At 43.2% G+C, this 17544-nt stretch overlaps 1 protein-coding gene across 2 annotated transcripts in view; it reads left to right on the forward strand.

The window, feature by feature from the left end:
* The window catches only part of MTUS2 (microtubule associated scaffold protein 2), a 481365-nt gene that overhangs the window by 322265 nt on the left and 141556 nt on the right, over nt 1-17544 (forward strand). For both annotated transcript variants that reach the window (XM_024348494.3, XM_054665152.2), the window contains exon 6: nt 8532-8743. In XM_024348494.3, the coding sequence (XP_024204262.2) occupies nt 8532-8743 (212 nt within the window). The remainder of the gene's footprint in view (nt 1-8531; nt 8744-17544) is intronic.

A 17544-nucleotide genomic window follows, 5' to 3' on the forward strand; every position in this document is an offset into this window, starting at 1 on the left:
CATATTTCTTCTTATAAGAGCACTAATCCCATTCATGAGGGCCCCACTCTCAGGACCTAATCACTTCCCAAAGGCCCCACTTACAGATGTCATCACATTGGGAATTAGGGCATATATATATATTATATATATTTATATATATATATTATATATATTTATATATATACGGCATATATATATTATATATATATTTATATATATGGCATATATATATTATATATATTTATATATATGGCATATATATATATATATATATAATATATATATATATATATCTTGAGAGGACACAAACATTCAGTTCCTAGCAGCAGGGTATGTACATGAAGGGGCAATCATTGAGGGCAAGTGTAGGGTCTTGCCACCACAGGCGGAGGTGGATTTCAAGTCCTAAAGAATGGCAACCTGGAAATGCTACATAACCATGGTGGAGAGATCTGGGAGGGACAGTTTTTCTTTTTCCAAGATCTTCATTTCTTTTTGATAATGATGCTTCTTTTTTCAGATTACTGAATATCAAAGAAAATCAACTGAAATGGTTAGTGCCTCCTTCAGGCCTTTGGGCCTTCAAATGACATCTGGCCTAGGAGAAGCTTTCTGGGTGGCTCATTTAAAGAGAGTTTCTCTCCCCTCCTGGGCTGTAAATTGAATCATGGCAGGAACTATATTTTCTGTCATCTCTCCCATCCCCAAAACAAAACAAGCCATAGCAACAAACATCCCCTGACCCTCATGTTTCTGACACATCTTTCTCCCGCTCTGGACATCCAGGCTTGAGAAAGAATTGTTTATGTTCCCCATCCCGGTTCCCGTGCTTACAAATGACTCTACCTGCTGCCATCTAGACACTCCACTATTCTACTACAAAGGCCACTACTGATTTCTTGGTTAGTAAGTTTTTTTTTTTTTTTTTTTTTTTTGTTTTTTTGAGACAGGGTCTCACTCTGTCACCCAGGCTGGAGTGCAGTGCATGATGTCAGCTCACTTCAGCCTTGACCTCCGAGGCTCAAGCAATCATCCCACCTCAGACTTCCAAGCAGCTGGGACTATAGGCGTGTACCACCATACCTGGCTAATTTTGTTTATTTTTTTTTTTTTGTAGAGATGATGTCTCTCCGTGTTGCCCAGGCTGGTCTCAAACACCTGAGCTCAAGCCATCGTCCCGCCTTGGCCTCTCAAAGTGCTGGGATTACAGGCATGAGTGAGCCACTGTGCCTGGCATTAGTTAATTCTTGATAGATTTGTCCTGTTCCTTAGCACTTTCATTTTACATTATTGATTAGTCCTTTCTTTCTGAAACTTGTTCCTTCCTTTGCTTCTTTGAACAACCCCATCTGCCTATTCTCTTTTTGCATGCATCTGCAAGTGTTGGTTCTTAGTTGCCTTCACTAGAAACCCTTCGCCAGCGTTTTCTAAATCTTGCCAGGTGATATTGGCAGAAAATAGACTGAACTGAGTTAAATCCTAATTTGGTGAATCATGTGTGACCTCATGGAAATTATACAACTTCTCTCTCAGTTTCTTCTTCTGTGAAATGGAAGTTTTACCCATGCTGCAGGGTTATGGTGAAGGTGAGTGATGATGCATGTAAAGCACCAACACGTCAGAGCTCTCAGTCTTCCGTAGCTCCAGCCTTCCTGATAGCAGAGACCATATTTTAAAGATAGAACATTCTGACGCAGCTGTTTTGATGCCAGCCTTTTGATAAAATGGCAGCCAAATATCCCCATGTCCAAATGGGCCTATCAAAATATCCTTATTGAGTGTTTTTTATTAGTTGAGCTATAATTCACAAACCATAAAATTTGCCCTTTTCAAGTGTACATTTCAGTGATCCCTGGCAACCACTAGTCTACTTTTTTGTTTTATGGATTTAATCTACTCTGGAAGTTTCATGTAAATGGAATCATATGCTTTGAGGCTGTTTGTGTCTGTTTCTTTCATTTAGTATAATGTTTTTAATGTTCATCCATGAATCAGTGTTTTATTTCTTTTGATGGCAGAGTAACATTCTGTTGTATGGATATAAAACAATTTGTTTATCCATGCATTAGTTGGTGGACATTTTGGTTGTTTCACTTTTTGCCTACTATCATTAATGCTGCTATGAAAATTTGTGTCACTATTCTTTTGCAGTATCTAATCTACTCTTCATCCTTTCAGTGTATTTTTCATCTCAGACATTGGAAATTTTTCTCTACAGTTCTTATTTAGGTCTTTTTTGTCTTCCTTGTCTTACTTGACATGTTAAATTATTCCTCTAGCTTCTTAAACATACGAAATACATTTACAATAACTGTTTAACTGTCCCTGTCTAGTAATTCTGTTATCTGTGTCATTTTTTGGTCAGTTTCAATTGATTGCATCTTCTCATTATGGGTTGTATAACCCTGCTTGTTTATATGCCAGGGGATATTTTTTAGATGACAGGCATTGTGAATTTTTCCTTTATGAGTATTGGATATATTTTTATTGCCATAATATTTTTTTTTAGACAGCGTCTCACTCTGTTGCCCATCACTTCAGTGGCAAGATAATGTCTTATTGCAGCCTCAACTTCCCTGGCTCAACCGATCCTCCCACATCAGTCTCCCAAGTAACTAGGACTACAGGCACATGCCACCAAACTTGGCTAATTTTTTAAGGATTTTGTACAGACAAGGTCTTACTATATTGCCCAGGGTCGTCAACCCTGGCTCAAGCCATCTTCCTGCCTCAGCCTCCCAAAGTGCTGGGATTACAGACGTACACCACCGCACACAGCTGATTTTTGTATTTTTTATACAGGTGGGGTCTTCCTGTGTTGCCCAGATTGGTCTCTAACTCCTGGGCTCAAGCAGTCCACTCGCCTCCGCCTCCCAAAGTGCTGGGATTACAGGCATAAGCCACCATGTCTAGCCCCCATAGTATTCTTAAGCTTTTTTCTGGAGTAAAGTTATGTCACTCGGAAGGAGTCTGATCATTCTGGGTTTTGCTTTTCAGCCTTATTAAGCAGGTACTGATCAGCACTTCTTCCTGGCTTATTTTTCTACACTACTGAGCAAAACCCTTCTGAGTGCTTTACCTGATGCCCCATGAATTACGAGGTGTTCCACGCTGGCTGCTGAGAACAGGAACTATTTGTGGCCTTTGGTGGACTCTAAGTATTCTCCCACTAATCCTTGGCAGAGTTCTGTCCCCATCCTGAGATCCTCTCTCCACAGGCAGGTATGCACTGATCAGAACCTGGCTGAAAATTTGAGGTCAATCTTCAGATCTTCAGAATTCTCTCTGTGGAGCTCAATCCTCTCTGGTATCCTACCTTGTACGTGCTAACTCCTGACCTCCCTGAGCCCTTAGATCCACTTTCTCAACTCAGAGAAACCTCCAGGCTCCACCTGAGTCCCCCGATTCCCTGCATCACATTTTGAAAAGTCACATGGGCAATGAGCTTAAGCAACTGTAGACTCACCTTGTTTGTTTTCTGACTCTCAGGGATCACTGTGCTTCATTGTCTACAGTTTAATGTCTTGAAAACCATTGTCTTGTATATTTTGGGCATTTTTTTTTCTGGTTTCAAATGAGAGGGTAAGTCTAATCCCACTTACTTCATCTTGGCCAGAAGTAGCTATGTTTGAATGTAAATATTTGGCAATTGTCATAACACTGTTAAGCCACTATTTTTCACCCTTGGAGAAAAAAGGGATTCAGATTTACCTTGATAAATAGCACCTGTACTTCTTGTAAATCACAATAAGTTTCCTAAAGTTGAAAATGTTGTATGCCACGTTTTGTCTTGTCTAGAGAGTGGGTTATATGAACAAAGTGTTTATTGTTAGATCTGGAAACCCTGATTGTAGCTTCCTGTTTTTCTGGTTCTTCTGTACATCAAAATAAAAAAGAATCTGCTCCTACCTTGGGAGTACCTTGCTCCTACAGGGCGTACTTATGGGATGGCCTGGTGCTGCCCAAATTTGTAATTCCTGCCCCGACCTGTACTTAGGACCAGCTGGAAGGAAATCCCCACCCACAAGCCATCTGCTCAGCTTCTCCCCACCACCAGCTCACCCCAGCCAAGCCATTGCCAGTACTAAGTAGGAAAATAGTGGGCTACTGGGCAAAATTTTTTGAAATAAATTTAGATTTGTTTGATAAAAATAAAGCCTGTCCAAGTCCACGAAGAACTCAGCGCAGGGACTCCCTGGAGTGTCCTGCTGTCTGTCACGATGCTGACCAAACCCGTGAAGTGCTTTGTCTTTAAGTGGGAAGCTATCAAAGTTCTGTCCTATAATTCTTTGCCTTCTTGTCTATGGTGTGAAGGTCATGGGCCATCTCTGATGTTATAAATATTGAGGTTCCCATGCTGCACTATTTGTTATTGTGTCAGTTAAGCTTTCCAGCTTTAAAATTAAACCAAGCTTTTTCATCCATTACAATCCTCTGGATAGGGACTGGATGGCTGCCGATGAATTTTTAATATTTTCTTTCCATTTTCAAGGGCCGTGTCCTCTCCAGTGCTCAGCCTTTGCACGCTATGCCTAGCCTTTGCACGCAAACTGTTTGCATCCACCTTTGTGCTGTAGAAGGTCACCAGCTTCTCCCTGGAGACCTCACAGTTGCCAGCTGCCACTGAGATCAGCATGGATTCTATCTTCTCCTAACCAGAGTTATGTAGCCAGTAGGACAGCTACAAAGAGATTATGATTGGGGTAACATTTAGATGGCAGGAGGGTGTTCTAGATTTAGAGTATGCACCCAAACCAGCGAGATCTGTTAGAGATGTTGTAGAGTGGTTCAGCAATGTGCTTAATTGGTAAGAGCCCTGGGCAAGGTGGTCAGAAGACCAACAGCCAGGCCTGGCCAGGCTCCTACAGGACAATGGATTGCCTGAGGGCAAGGACTGGCTGTATTTCTTATCATTTCCCACTGTGCCTTGCACAGTCTTATTCACAGAGTATGTGCTGAATAGAAGGTGTCAAATGTTTTTGTCGCCAAAAACCACATGACATGAAGCATGCATGTGAAATCAGCTTTGTGTGTAGGTCATGACAAAACACTAATCTAGGTATTTCTGCTTGTATATTTCACACAGAAAAGGAAGTACATTGGAGATAAAGCTCATTAACAGTTCGGTAGTGTACTAGGGCCAGTCAGTAAGAAATTGGCAATTCTACTCTATTTTCCCTTCATTTAAAGATTCTGAATCCATTGATAAGCCCTGTGTTGAAGGCCTCTATTCACTAATATCCATTTCCTAGTTCAGCTGGGTGGAAATCAGAAAGACATTGTAGGGGACCAGAGCGTTGCTTCTTTGGAAAGAGTCTAAGTAGGGTCTGGCTGCCTGCATGGTGAGGTCAGTGGCATGCCTGCCTGCTTTGCTGCTTTGAACCTTAGACCACCCCAGAAACAATAGAAATACTTCAAGCAGCGGGGAAGGAGGTGATGACAAAACACTCCTACATCTAAAAGTGTCATGGGGGAACATGACATGCCCCTCCTTTAAAGCCTGCATGGTGGCTCTTCCTGAGAAATATGATGGGGAAGAGGTCAGGAGTGGGTCACCACCACACCAACACCACTTCTCATCCCAGACCCACCATGTGCCCTGTGAGCTGTCTGTGACCACCACCCTCCAGAAGTTGGCCATCTAATTATCCGATACAAACCTGGTACTTCCTAAGCAGATGTGCATTCTAGCTTCACTGTCTGCCAGCTCTTGAGAGAAAAATGAGAAGCAAACACCTGTTCTGAAACAGCTGAAGCTGGCCGTGTCAGTGATCTTCGTTCAACATAAGCTCTCTGTCCCCAAGGTGGCAGTGAGCCTGAGCTGCGATCTTTTTGTACCACCCTGGGGACGGTCTGACATGTGGGTGGACAGGAAAGGGGGTGACAGACAGTACATCAGGGAATCAGCTATAGAAGTAGTAACAAAGATTGACAGCACGAGAAAGAATACTGTTTTTAGCGAAGACAAAAGACTGCCAGTGACAGTACGATGATTATTAATCCTAGGCAAAGTCACGCTGGATATGTTTAGAGAATGGCAGGACCCTTTTCAACTTAAAGCAATAGAGAACTCTACAACCAACTTTGTTTCTCAGCTTTTTCTTCCTAAAGTCTTAGCACTGGTGCCGGAGCCTTGATCTGTGCTCTGACAGTGATTGAGTGCCACCAGTCCTGAACCAGGATTGGTTTCACAAGGTAGTTTGGTGTCACAGAGCGGCTAAACTTTCACTTGGTGTGTTGATCCCAAAAGTGGGTGTTGTCAGAGGAGCCTCTGTCTTAGCTCAGAATGCGGGTTGTTCGCTGGCCCCAGAAGAAGAGGTGAGCTTTTTGCACTGTTGTTCAGTAGAACACTGGAATTTTGAATAGGTGAGTAAAAGCAATATAATAATGACACCAATATCAAAGTAAGTGCCAAGAATAGAATTTCACTGAATCCTTTTATATTCTCCATTTACCATTGAGTATAATTTCTAACATGATGATGATGATGATGATATTATTATTATTATTATTAAAGGTGGTAGTTCTTAGGAGCTATCCTCCCCAGAAATAAATCTAACAGCCAAAAATGCGTGACAGTGTGAGCGCCTGCTAACGTCCACAAGCTCAGAGGTGACTCTCTGTACCATAGGTTACAATTAGCTCTAATTCACTGAGCTGGAAATTGTTTTATTATTTCCTTTAGATTTCTAAAAGAAGTGCCTTCTATTGTAACAGTGTCAGGCACCTGGTACCTCAACAAATTAATTAAAGCACTGAAGTGTTTTCCAGCCACAGCAATAAAATGGAAAACAGCAATTGTGGGGAAAAAAAATATCTATCTTTGGTCTTAGGCTGTGTCTTAGAGTTTAATGCAGGCAATAAAATCTCTCACCTTTTCTTGATGATGTTTAGTTGGTAGTCATATTTGTTTTGTTTTCAGCACTGAGAATGTTGAGATAAAGTACACATTCAGGTTGATTTGCCTACAACAAGCAAGTGAGTTTTCTGGAATATTATGTATTCTGCTATCATAAACACAATTTCTATGAAGCAGTGATTTCACATTCTCCTATTCCATTAAGTCAGAATAATTTACGATATGCCATATGTGAGGTTACATGGCAATCTCTGATGACTTTTTAGGAGAAGAAGGAATTAATTAAAATTAGCATGGTTACCCTTAACCACTAGAAGCATTTAGGTCAATTAACCACTTTCCCCTTAAAAGATGAGGCCACTTGCACGTTCACAAACCCATTACTCTGCATTGTCTCAGTACACCAGGTACTGAAGGGGCTACCATTTTCTGGTTTGTTTTATATGTTGCTCCCTGGTATCTTGGAGAGGAAAACAGAAGAGGAAGAAAACATTTGGAATATTAGTGGATTTATGATTGTGCTGGTCAGTGTCTGTGTCATGTCCTCTAGGAGTGTAATCTACTAGAGTGAAGGAAAGAACGTGCCTTTGAGATGTAAGCCCATTGTCAATAGCAAGGGTTCTCCGACCGCCTGCACGTCCCAGGTCTGTCTGTGCCTCCCACAGAGGGACCAGAGGAAGACGCCTGCCCGTGCACGGGTCTTGGACTGTGGTGGAGTGCTTTCCTCTGTGCTATTTTGGGGGACCTTGCCTTTTCTTTTTTGAGCTTCAACCTAAAAATCACCTCTCCTTAATGCCCAAAACCCTGTCCTCAACCCCAGGCAGAGCTCCTTGCCCCTTCTTCTGTGGCCCCACAGCCCCTCACATTCACCTGGCAGGAGCCAAGTCACAGAGGGCTTTGCCGGCCATGGTAAGGTGTGTGGACTTCCTATTCATCGTGAGAGAAAGTGAGCAGAGGGGTTCACACAAGTGATGACCTGCCTCACGTGTGCAAAGGTCATTCTGGCTGTGGCGTAGTGAAGGAAGAGAGGAAGCAGGGCTTCCCATCAGAGAGTGAGAGGGGATGGCGGCTCAGACTACACCTTTAGCCATGGAGGAGGCGTCAAGTCACATTGGAGGGATATGTTGCAGGAGACCTCACAATACGTTGGTGCTATAGGAATTTAAAGTCAGGAGTTGCTAGAGCAGAGGTAGCCAGGGCTGTGACTTGGACGTGACATTGAAGAAAAGGGTCACTAGAGCAGCCTCTACGGCGAAGAAAGGGGCATCGAGGTGTTATTCTCTGGTGCCCAATTAAAAGGTTGCTAGACGATTATAAGTCTGTCTTCTATCTGGATTGATTGATTAATTTCCCATTAGACATTGTCAAAGAGTAATCTCCTTTAAGAAAAAAAAAAAAAAAGCTTCTCTCTCTCCAAGCAAGCCTAGAAGAAGTGTCGGAAGCTGGAAAGAATTTGGCAATTTTGTCTGTTATCCTTTTTCCAAGCACGAAACCTTGCACTTACAACCACATTAATGGAACAATAATTTTAGTCCCTGACTGTTTTTTCTTTTCAATCCTTAAAAATGACAAACCGTGGGCAATTTCTTCTCTACCACTTGAAGAACTCCTTGTGTAATAAGAAGCCATTGTCACATGTGTACTGAGTGTTTTTTCACAGGTGACTGGGGTTTGGTTTTCTTTCTCACAGGATACCCAAAGCAGAGGACTGCGGCAGCTCGAAATGGGTTTCCGCCCAAGCCGGACCCACAGGCCCGTGAGGCTGAGCGGCAGCTGGTGCTGCGGCTGAAGGAGCGGTGTGAGCGGCAGACCAGACAGCTGGGCGTTGCGCAAGGGGAGCTGAAGAGGGCCATCTGCGGCTTCGATGCCCTCGCCGTGGCCACGCAGCATTTCTTTAGAAAGGTGAGGCCCCATTTCGTGAAGGTCCAAGGGCATTTTGGTTGGAGGAGAGTGTGGTGATGGTGACGGTTGTTTGTGTATGTTGCTGTTTTGGGTTTGAGTTTTGATCAGAGTGGAGTTTGGATTTTCAGGAGTTCAGGCAGAGTCTCCTGAGGCATCCCATCATCTTTGGGGAGCCACGTTTATCCTTAGGTGTGAAAGAAATACGTCTGGGAAGGATCATTAATAATCTTCATTCCAAAAGACGAAATTATGTAAAAAATGAAAGAAAAGGATATACAGGAACATTTTTGAAGGTGGGATCCTTGCAGGAAATGGAGCATGTGGTGGTTTGCATTTCCGAGGGGAGATGGTCACTTTTCGACATTACTGCTCACATCACAACAAAGGGAGACAGGGCCCCAGTACCGTTCACGTCGGCTGTTGATGGGCAATGGAATGTGCTTGGCCTGGGACTCTTCTCAAGGCCATGCTCACAGTTCCCAGAGCAGCATGGGGTGAGGTTCGGATTCTCCTTGTACCCTCAATTTTTCTGAAAATGCAGGGAGGTTGGTTTCTCCTCTGCAAATGTCTGGATCTGTGTGTGTATACTGAACCTGTTATTAACCATGGAGCAGATAAGCGTCCCAGCCTTTCCCCAGGGAACAGAGGTGGGAGCCTAGTGTCCCACTGCATTTGTTCTCCACCTTGAAGTCACCAAGGTGTGCTTGGGGGACAAAAAGCATAAACATAAATGCACATTTTTGAGATTCACATATGGACCTCCTGGTATCTATACATGGGAGGAAGTAAAAGTTCTGTATAAATGCACTCCATATAAGAAAGTGAATTAACGAAATATCTGGTCAATTTGAAAAGCAAAGCAGAAGAATGTGAAGTGGCTCCATGTCCCCTGGCAGCTCCTTTTTGGCCTTTTATGACATCCTTCACCTTCCCCTCTACTCCAGTATAGAAGCCTGAGCTGCTCTTTTTTGTTGTTGTTATTTTTGTTTGTTTAAAGCTTTCAACAGAAAGAGCCATTTATCAATCTGTTGTGGTATTAAATGACAAGATGGGTAGACAGCCCTGAAATTTCCATTTTACCAATAGTTTCAGCCTCCTCCCCAACCAGAATTTTAACCCCAGCAGAAAATGGCCAATGTGAATTTCATACCTTCCTTTCTGGTCTAGTCACGATGCATGACGTGATCTGGTAAGCTTGCATAAAGTAGCCGAACACCCACCCCTGTAAGAATTAAAGTTACAAACACGTCTTCAAGGAGCCCAAGAGGCCTGACTGGCCGTGGTCAAGATGAGCATTTTTGTAATTAGGGAAGGTGATTCGTCGTATTTCCCACTGACTGTCAAGTTGTACCTAAAGAGGAAAACAGGGCTGTTCCTTGAAGTTCAGTGATCCTGTTTTAGTCACACTGCCTGCTCTGGGACTCTGCCTTCCAGACATCATCCAAAGAGTCAGAACAAGCCCTTGATGAAGGTTTCATATGATGGACAAAGCAATAGATATTGATATAATATATTGATAATATGTTCCGTGTTTTAGAAGTTGGAGCTTTTAGGCCTCACTTTTGGGATCATGGCAGGGGAGAGAGTAACTGCCAAAATTAGGGGTCAGTTCCCTGTAGTTATGCACTTCCATGTTCCAGGAAAATTCCTTGTTGGCCTGCAGACCAGGAGTTTTACTTCTCTGTAGCATGCATGTGGCTCTCAAACCAGAGACCAACAGCGGCTGGCAGGTGATTTGCAGGCATCTCCACTGGACCTCTCTGCTACTACAGCTACACTTGGCATGACATTTCAGCAAGATGGATGGTGGACATGAATTTCATTTTCTTTTCAGTAAATCACAACCAGTAACTCCAAATGGGCTTCAAAAATGACCGTGGCATTTCACCTCCCACACAATGTATTTTTTTCTCTGTCTTTCTGATCTCTACGCTATCTTTCTCTCCAGATAAATGCCAGAAGAAAAAACAGAAGATAAAATGTTTTTTTTTTTAAAAAGTTAAAGTCCTAATTGAACATAATCAGTGGCTTTTATGCAGGCCGTCGTGCATGCCATGTAGTTTAAGGTGATGGATTTGAGAATTTGCTAGTAATACTGAATTAGACCAGGAGGTGTGACATGGGGTGGAGAATCTGGGAAAATAGAGGCAAAGCAGCCCTGAAACCTTCAACAATGGAGCCCTTTGAAGTCACCAGGTCAGGAGAACCCAAGGTACCCCATGTCACCCTTGTGAGAAACCCATGCATTATTATTGTGAATGAGATCTGGTCTGAGCCAAGCATGCCAGCTTTGAGGAAGCATGACCTGTATAGCCTGAAAATGCACCATCTCTTTGTTCTACCGGTTAGAAGGCCCTGCCAGAATTCCATCCTGTAAGGAATGCACGTGTATCTTTTGTACACTGTAGCATATTTATCTGCAGAGCATGCTCTGGTGGAGAGAGGACGCAGTGCTAACCCAGAGTCAGTTCCATCTCTGCCCCGATCCAGTGGTGAGACCTTGAGCAAGTTCCTGCCTCTGTGCACTTCGTCATCATCACTGTAGGAATAACATCCCTGTCCTTGCTCTCTTTCCCCCTGGCTGAGTCATCAACTTTGAATCTCAGTTTTCTCCATTTAAAATAGAATTCATAATAATTCTTCACAAAGTCATTGTGAGAATGTGGTGAATTAATGTGCAAAGATGCTTTATAGAGATGGGTCTCACTATGTTTCCTAGGCTGGTCTCAAACTCCTGGCCTCAAGTGATCCTCCTGCCTCAGCCTCCTAAAGCACTGGGATTACAGGCATGAGCCACCATGCCCAGCTGGCAAAGGCACTTTTTGAACAAATATTCAATCAAACATTCTTTTCTGAGTACAAAGAAATCTGTCAGGATCTACCTCAAGGATTTTACTCTCAAGTGGGAGAAGGTGAAAACACAGTCGAAGCCCTTGAAGAGCTTGGCCTGGAATGTACTTTAAAAATAATTTAAGAAAATAATTTTCAGTGGCCAGGCTCGAGCAGCCTGGCCAACATGGTGAAACCCCATCTCTACCAAAAATAAAAAAAATTTAAAAAATTAGCCGAGTGTGGTGGCACGTGCCTGTGATCCCAACTACTTGGGAGGCTGAGGCAGGAGTATTGCTTGAACCCAGGAGACGGAGGTTGCAGTGAACCGAGATTGCTCCACTGCACTCCAGCCTTGGTGACAGAGGGAGACTCCATCTCAAAATACATTTTTTAAAATGAAAATGAAAATAATTTTCTAGTATAGCTCTTCAGTTGCTGCTATATATTTTTACCTGAATATGCTGATGCCATTAATTTAAATATGTGTTGGAAGTAAGCCTCACCACTAGAGAAAAAGAATTAGAAGCCCAGATAAGAATCTCCCTTTTCTGCCCCATGCTTTATAGCTCCTGGCAGAGTAGCTGTGAAAGTTGTCAGCTCTAACACAGCCTCAGCCCAGCGTCCAGGGATTCTAAGATGCCACACTTAGGTGCCAACAGCAGCCTCACACTTGTGCTGGTTGCAGGCAGCTCTGCCCCTGCAGCAAGGTATGTTCCTCACCATGGGCCAAACAGATCTGCTGTATCCATGCTCCCAGACCCCCAAGTGGTGTAGTAATGAGTGTGACTCTCAGGGACTCGCGCTCCTTAGGGTCAGGTTGAATGGTGTGATGGTGCTTTTGCTGTGTGGTTCCCCGTAATGCTACTCTTTAGCATCCCCTGGTGGCTCTTCCGTGAAACAGTCCACAGGATGGTCCTCACCCTGCAGCATGGAGTTTTATACACATTACCTGAGGGTACATGGATTTTCATGTTACTTTTAATAAGATTTATTATACGTATTCAGTATTTTTCATATCTATTCTTGTCTTGTTTGTTAACTTTATGAATGTGATTGTAGATTATGGTTTTGAATTTTTTTACATGTTATTAAATAGTTTAGGCATGAAAGACCTCAAAATGAATATGTCAAGCATTTTTGGACTTTCTAAGCTTACTAAAAAATTAATAATTCACCAACCTCCTTCTTCTCATAGTGTGTATATATTTTAAGGCTTTTATTATTTGACCTTTTATCACAAAAAAAATTTAATATAGAATAGTGGAAAGAATAAAACCCAGATACCCCATAATCCATATTTAACATTTATTAACATTCTGCCATATTTGCTTTATCTATGTCTTGTTGTTGTTAGTTAGGGGTATGTATATTTTTAATATATTTTGTATATTTGAACTTCAACCTTTCACCTTCAGTTCACATATATTAGTAAACAATCTTTAGCAACTCTGCCTCTACCATATGGGGTGGGTAGGTAGAGAGGATTCAAAAAAGTAAGAGGTAGAACTTTAACAATAGAGCTCTTATTTATTGACCATCTACTATGTCCTGGGCACTTAACAGGCATTATTTTAACCCTGACAACAACCATAGCTGTTGTAGATATCATCCTCATGTGATACTTGGGGAAACTGAGGTTTGGGGAGATTGCATAGTCCTCTGAAGACAACATAATTAGAAAGTGATGGAGCCAAGATACAAATACAGGCCAGGCCACACCCAACACTCATGTTTTTCCACTATATTATGATGCTACTTCTCCCTCTCTTCACAATCGTCAAGGTGCTTTTTATGTATTAAGGGGGGAAATGCACAATTACAAAACAGGTGAAACAATAATCTAAAAGTTAAACACACAGAAAATGACCTAATGGTTTAAGCTGTTGCCATAAAAAAAATGCTATGTGCTCAAGTGGAAGCCTCATCCTTGATAATGGGAAGGAGTCTTGGAAGAGCAGGATGGAGAGAGGAGCAGAATGTGGGGTGAGCAAAGAGGAAGGAAGAGCGTATTGGGACGAGAACACCCGATGCCTGCTGTCTGCAGAGTGCCCCCGCTCCCTGCATATCTTTAAGCCCTTGGTAGATTAGTTAATGACTTCTGAATAGAGATTTAGGCCCTGGGGAACTGTTTTTAAAAGTGCAGTGATTGCTCTAGCATGGATTGCAAACTCCTCATAGTGAAGCTGGCCCCAGCTCACCTTGAGTGCTCCATAACACCTGGTTGATTCGTGGGTCAGGGCAGGATGTATGTTAAAGGGGAGGAGAGAAGAGACAGCAGTAGAACCCCTTTGGAAAATAAAGGCTTGCTAGCTTTATCTGTTTAATGCATTCAGATTTTAAATTCAGGGATTCATCAGAATGAATGTTGCCCTTGAGCTAAAGCAGTAGAGAAGCTATTACGTCTACCAGCCAAAGGACTTTACATTTCAGAGATTTTCCCACTGAGTGGAGCTCTCAGAGCAATAATTATACCTGATCAGAATTGAAAACATCAAGCTCTTTGTTGCGTCCTAAATCCAAAACATGGTCATTTAAACATAGTGTTTTGTGCCTCTCCCACTTATAAACGATGCTCTGCGATTATCTTCTCTTCCCTTAATTTTATCTTGAATAACCAAAGGCTTAAAGAAAATGTGAGCACTTAAGGTGGCATTTCTGACAGCTATTCAGCACATAACACAGTAGAGAGTGCTAGTGAAGTGGTAAATTCAAGGTAAATTAATGGTTCCTATGGTTGTTGTTCTGAAAGAATATTATGTGTCACAAAAATAAGTGCCCCCACAGTGCTTTGATAAAAGAACCATGAGCGTCTGTATGCTTTTACTCATAGGACTTCAGCTAAAGGAAGTTTTTAGCACAACCCCCAAACATCAAAATATTCCCAATATCAAGGGACAGAATCCCCCAGATATGCCAAGCAGCTCTTTGAAGTAATAAGAACCCTTGGCCTGTGGTGTCAGTCGTGCAAAACATCATGGTCAGTGGAAAATGAAACTCAGAATAGCGAAGTCTTCTCAACATTCATGGAAGATCCTTGATACTGAAGCCTGATAAAACCCACCTCTATTGATGATAATATACATTTCACAATAAGGTGCAATAAGATGAGGATAGATACCTGACCAAGGTGAAAACTAATTGCGCCATTCAGCTCATCTCACCTATGCTTTGTCATCAATGCGTTTTTTTTGTTCTGGTTTGTGTGTGTGTGTGTAATTAAATGTCACTTTTTTTGAAGGCAGATAGGTGCCATGGGAGAAGAAAGGTGAATTTCAGCTGCTGCTTTGCAGAAGAGGCCTGAGGCTTTCCCCAGATCCTGGTGGGCAGTTGGTTAAACCTGGTCTGTAGTAAAAGTGCATGCCTTTAAGATATTCTGGGATACAGAATTCAGCATAGCCTTCCTGTAGCCAGAGAGGCCACAGAGCAGATGAGGTATGGAATGTCACCTGGCCATCCCACTCAACCTTTCTAGACCCATGGCCTCTGGCAGATACCAATTCTTCACTTAAATGTCACTGGCGACTTATTTCAAAATAAATGCTGTAAACTCCCCTCCAACTAAACACAAGTCAAAGGAAAGACAATATTCAAAAATCATGACTCTCTAACAAGAGGAGATATGGTTTTCTCAGCCCCAGAACCTCTTCCCTGTGAGAGATGAGTTTATTCACTTTCCTAGACCTCAGTTTTTCTATAAAATGGAGTTACTAAGGGTCCAGTTTCAAGGACAAGACTATAATGAAGGGGCTGTCAGGCCCAGGCTCTGTGATTTAATTCAGTGCCTCTGACTCTGTGGGGTGTTCTATTAGTCCGTTTTCATATTGCTGACAAAGACATACTTGAGACTGGGCAATTTACAAAAGAAAGAGGTTTAATGAACTCACAGTTCCACGTGGCTGGGAAGGCCTCACAATCATGGCAGAAGGTGAAAGGCACATCTCACATGGCGGCAGAGAAGAGAAGAGAACTTGTGCAGGGAAACTCCCCTTTATAAAACCATCAGATCTTGTGAGACTTACTATCACAAGAATGGCATGGGAAAGACCCACCCCCATGATTCAGTTACCTCCCACCAGGTCCCTCCCATAACACGTGGGAATTGTGGAAGCTACAATTCAAGATGAGATTTGGGTGGGGACACAGCCAAACCATGTCAAGCGTTATCATTTAAATACCAGAAAATCATCGCCCGCTAGCTCAGTTGGTAGAGCATGACACTTAAGCATCAGAAAGTGCTCTGCCCTTCCTCAGGGGGTAGAGTATGCCTATTGATCCCTGCGGTCCACTCTAAGCATACCTGGTATGGGACCATCACGGTTTTGAAAATATAAGTTAGATTATTCTCTTTGGGAAAAATCATTTAAATAACAAACCTCTGTGGAGCATCTGAATCATGAGTCTGTTTCTAGCATATTATTCCTTGGGGACACCACCAAGTGCAAAGAGAGATGGGGAGAGAGATAGCCCTCCAGTAGTTGCCTGTCAAGGCTGAGCCCTCTCCTTGGTTCCTTTGGCGTCTGATTTCTAGCAGGAGTTAAGAGACCTGGTGGCTTTTGGAGTACCTTATTATGTGGGCCTAAAACTGGCACCTCATCGCCTGTAGCAGGTTATGATGCGAGCCTCCCTCCCTGTGTCTGCATCCCTCTGCCTCCTCCTTAATACACACACACTCTGAATAATCTCCAATTCCAAAGATAGGGAATGGTCCATCCTAGTCATTCTGTCTATGGTCCATCTGCTTGGTAAATGGATGAGTTGAAAACCACATCTCAGCCCCTGAGTTGCAATTCTGGGAAGAGATGCTCACTGAAATCATGGACAACAGAGTGGACTGTGAAGCCTGTCAAGCAGGCAGGGTACCTGGGGCAGGGGCGCCTTGAGAGAGGAACGTGGCTTGTGGAATGGGCCAAGAATCACATAGGACCTCAGCAGGCAAAGGTGGAGGAATTGGGCCTTCCGGGGCAGCAGGAAGAACTTAAGCAGAGAGCGGTGCAGCGTGGGGAGAGGGCAGGACCACTCTGTGGAAGGTGAAGAGTCTAATTTGCCTAAAGCTTTGGTGATGATGATGGTGGGGAATGAGGCTGAAGAGTTCAGGGCCTTGAATCTTAAATAAAAGAGAGGAGGCACTCGTGGAGGCAGGCAGGAGGCCCTGAGTTTTGGACAGCAGCTGCAGCGCTGTGTTTTAGGCTGTGTTTTAGGAAGATTAACGCAGTTTGAGATGGATGGCAGCAAGAAAACCCCAGGTAGGGAAAGCACATCTCTGCCAGTGGAATAAAAATCAAGGCAAGAGGTGAGAAGGGTCAGGGGGACCTGGGGTCCCGATGGAAAGGAGAGGGCAGATACAGAGCCTGAGGCTGTGAACCTGACAACTAAGTGGATTCAAGATGCCCAGACAATAAAGGATGAACCCACCCCACCCCAGCCCCAGCAACACCCACACAAAAATCACAAACTGCTGAGAACCTAGGAATTATGTGCATATACAGCTCAGAAATGTTTAAAGGGGTCATGGGTTCCTTTGAAGAATCTGCTCTGGAACTGTACATTTTATGCATCAATGAGCCCTCAAGTCCAGGGAAAAATAAAGCAATGCCAAGGGACCTGTAGCTTTTTTTTTCCTCCCAGAATCTACTTCTTTTTTTTTTCTTTCTTTCTTTCTTTTTTTTTTTTTTTTTTTTTTTGAGATGGAGTCTCGCTCTTTCGCCCAGGCTGGAGTGCAGTGGCGCTATCTCGGCTCTCTGCAAGCTCCACCTTCAGGGTTCACGCCATTCTCCTGCCTCAGCCTCCCAAGTAGCTGGGACTACAGGTGCCCACCACCGCACCCAGCTAATTTTTTGTATTTTTAGTGGAGACAGGGTTTCACCATGTTAGCCAGGATGGTCTTGATCTCCTGACCTCGTGATCCGCCCACCTCGACCTCCCAAAGTGCTGGTATTATGGGCGTGAGCCACTGCACCCAGCCCCAGAAT

Source organism: Pan troglodytes, chromosome 14 (assembly GCF_028858775.2).
Source record: "Pan troglodytes isolate AG18354 chromosome 14, NHGRI_mPanTro3-v2.0_pri, whole genome shotgun sequence".
Classification (NCBI taxonomy): Eukaryota; Metazoa; Chordata; class Mammalia; order Primates; family Hominidae; genus Pan; species Pan troglodytes.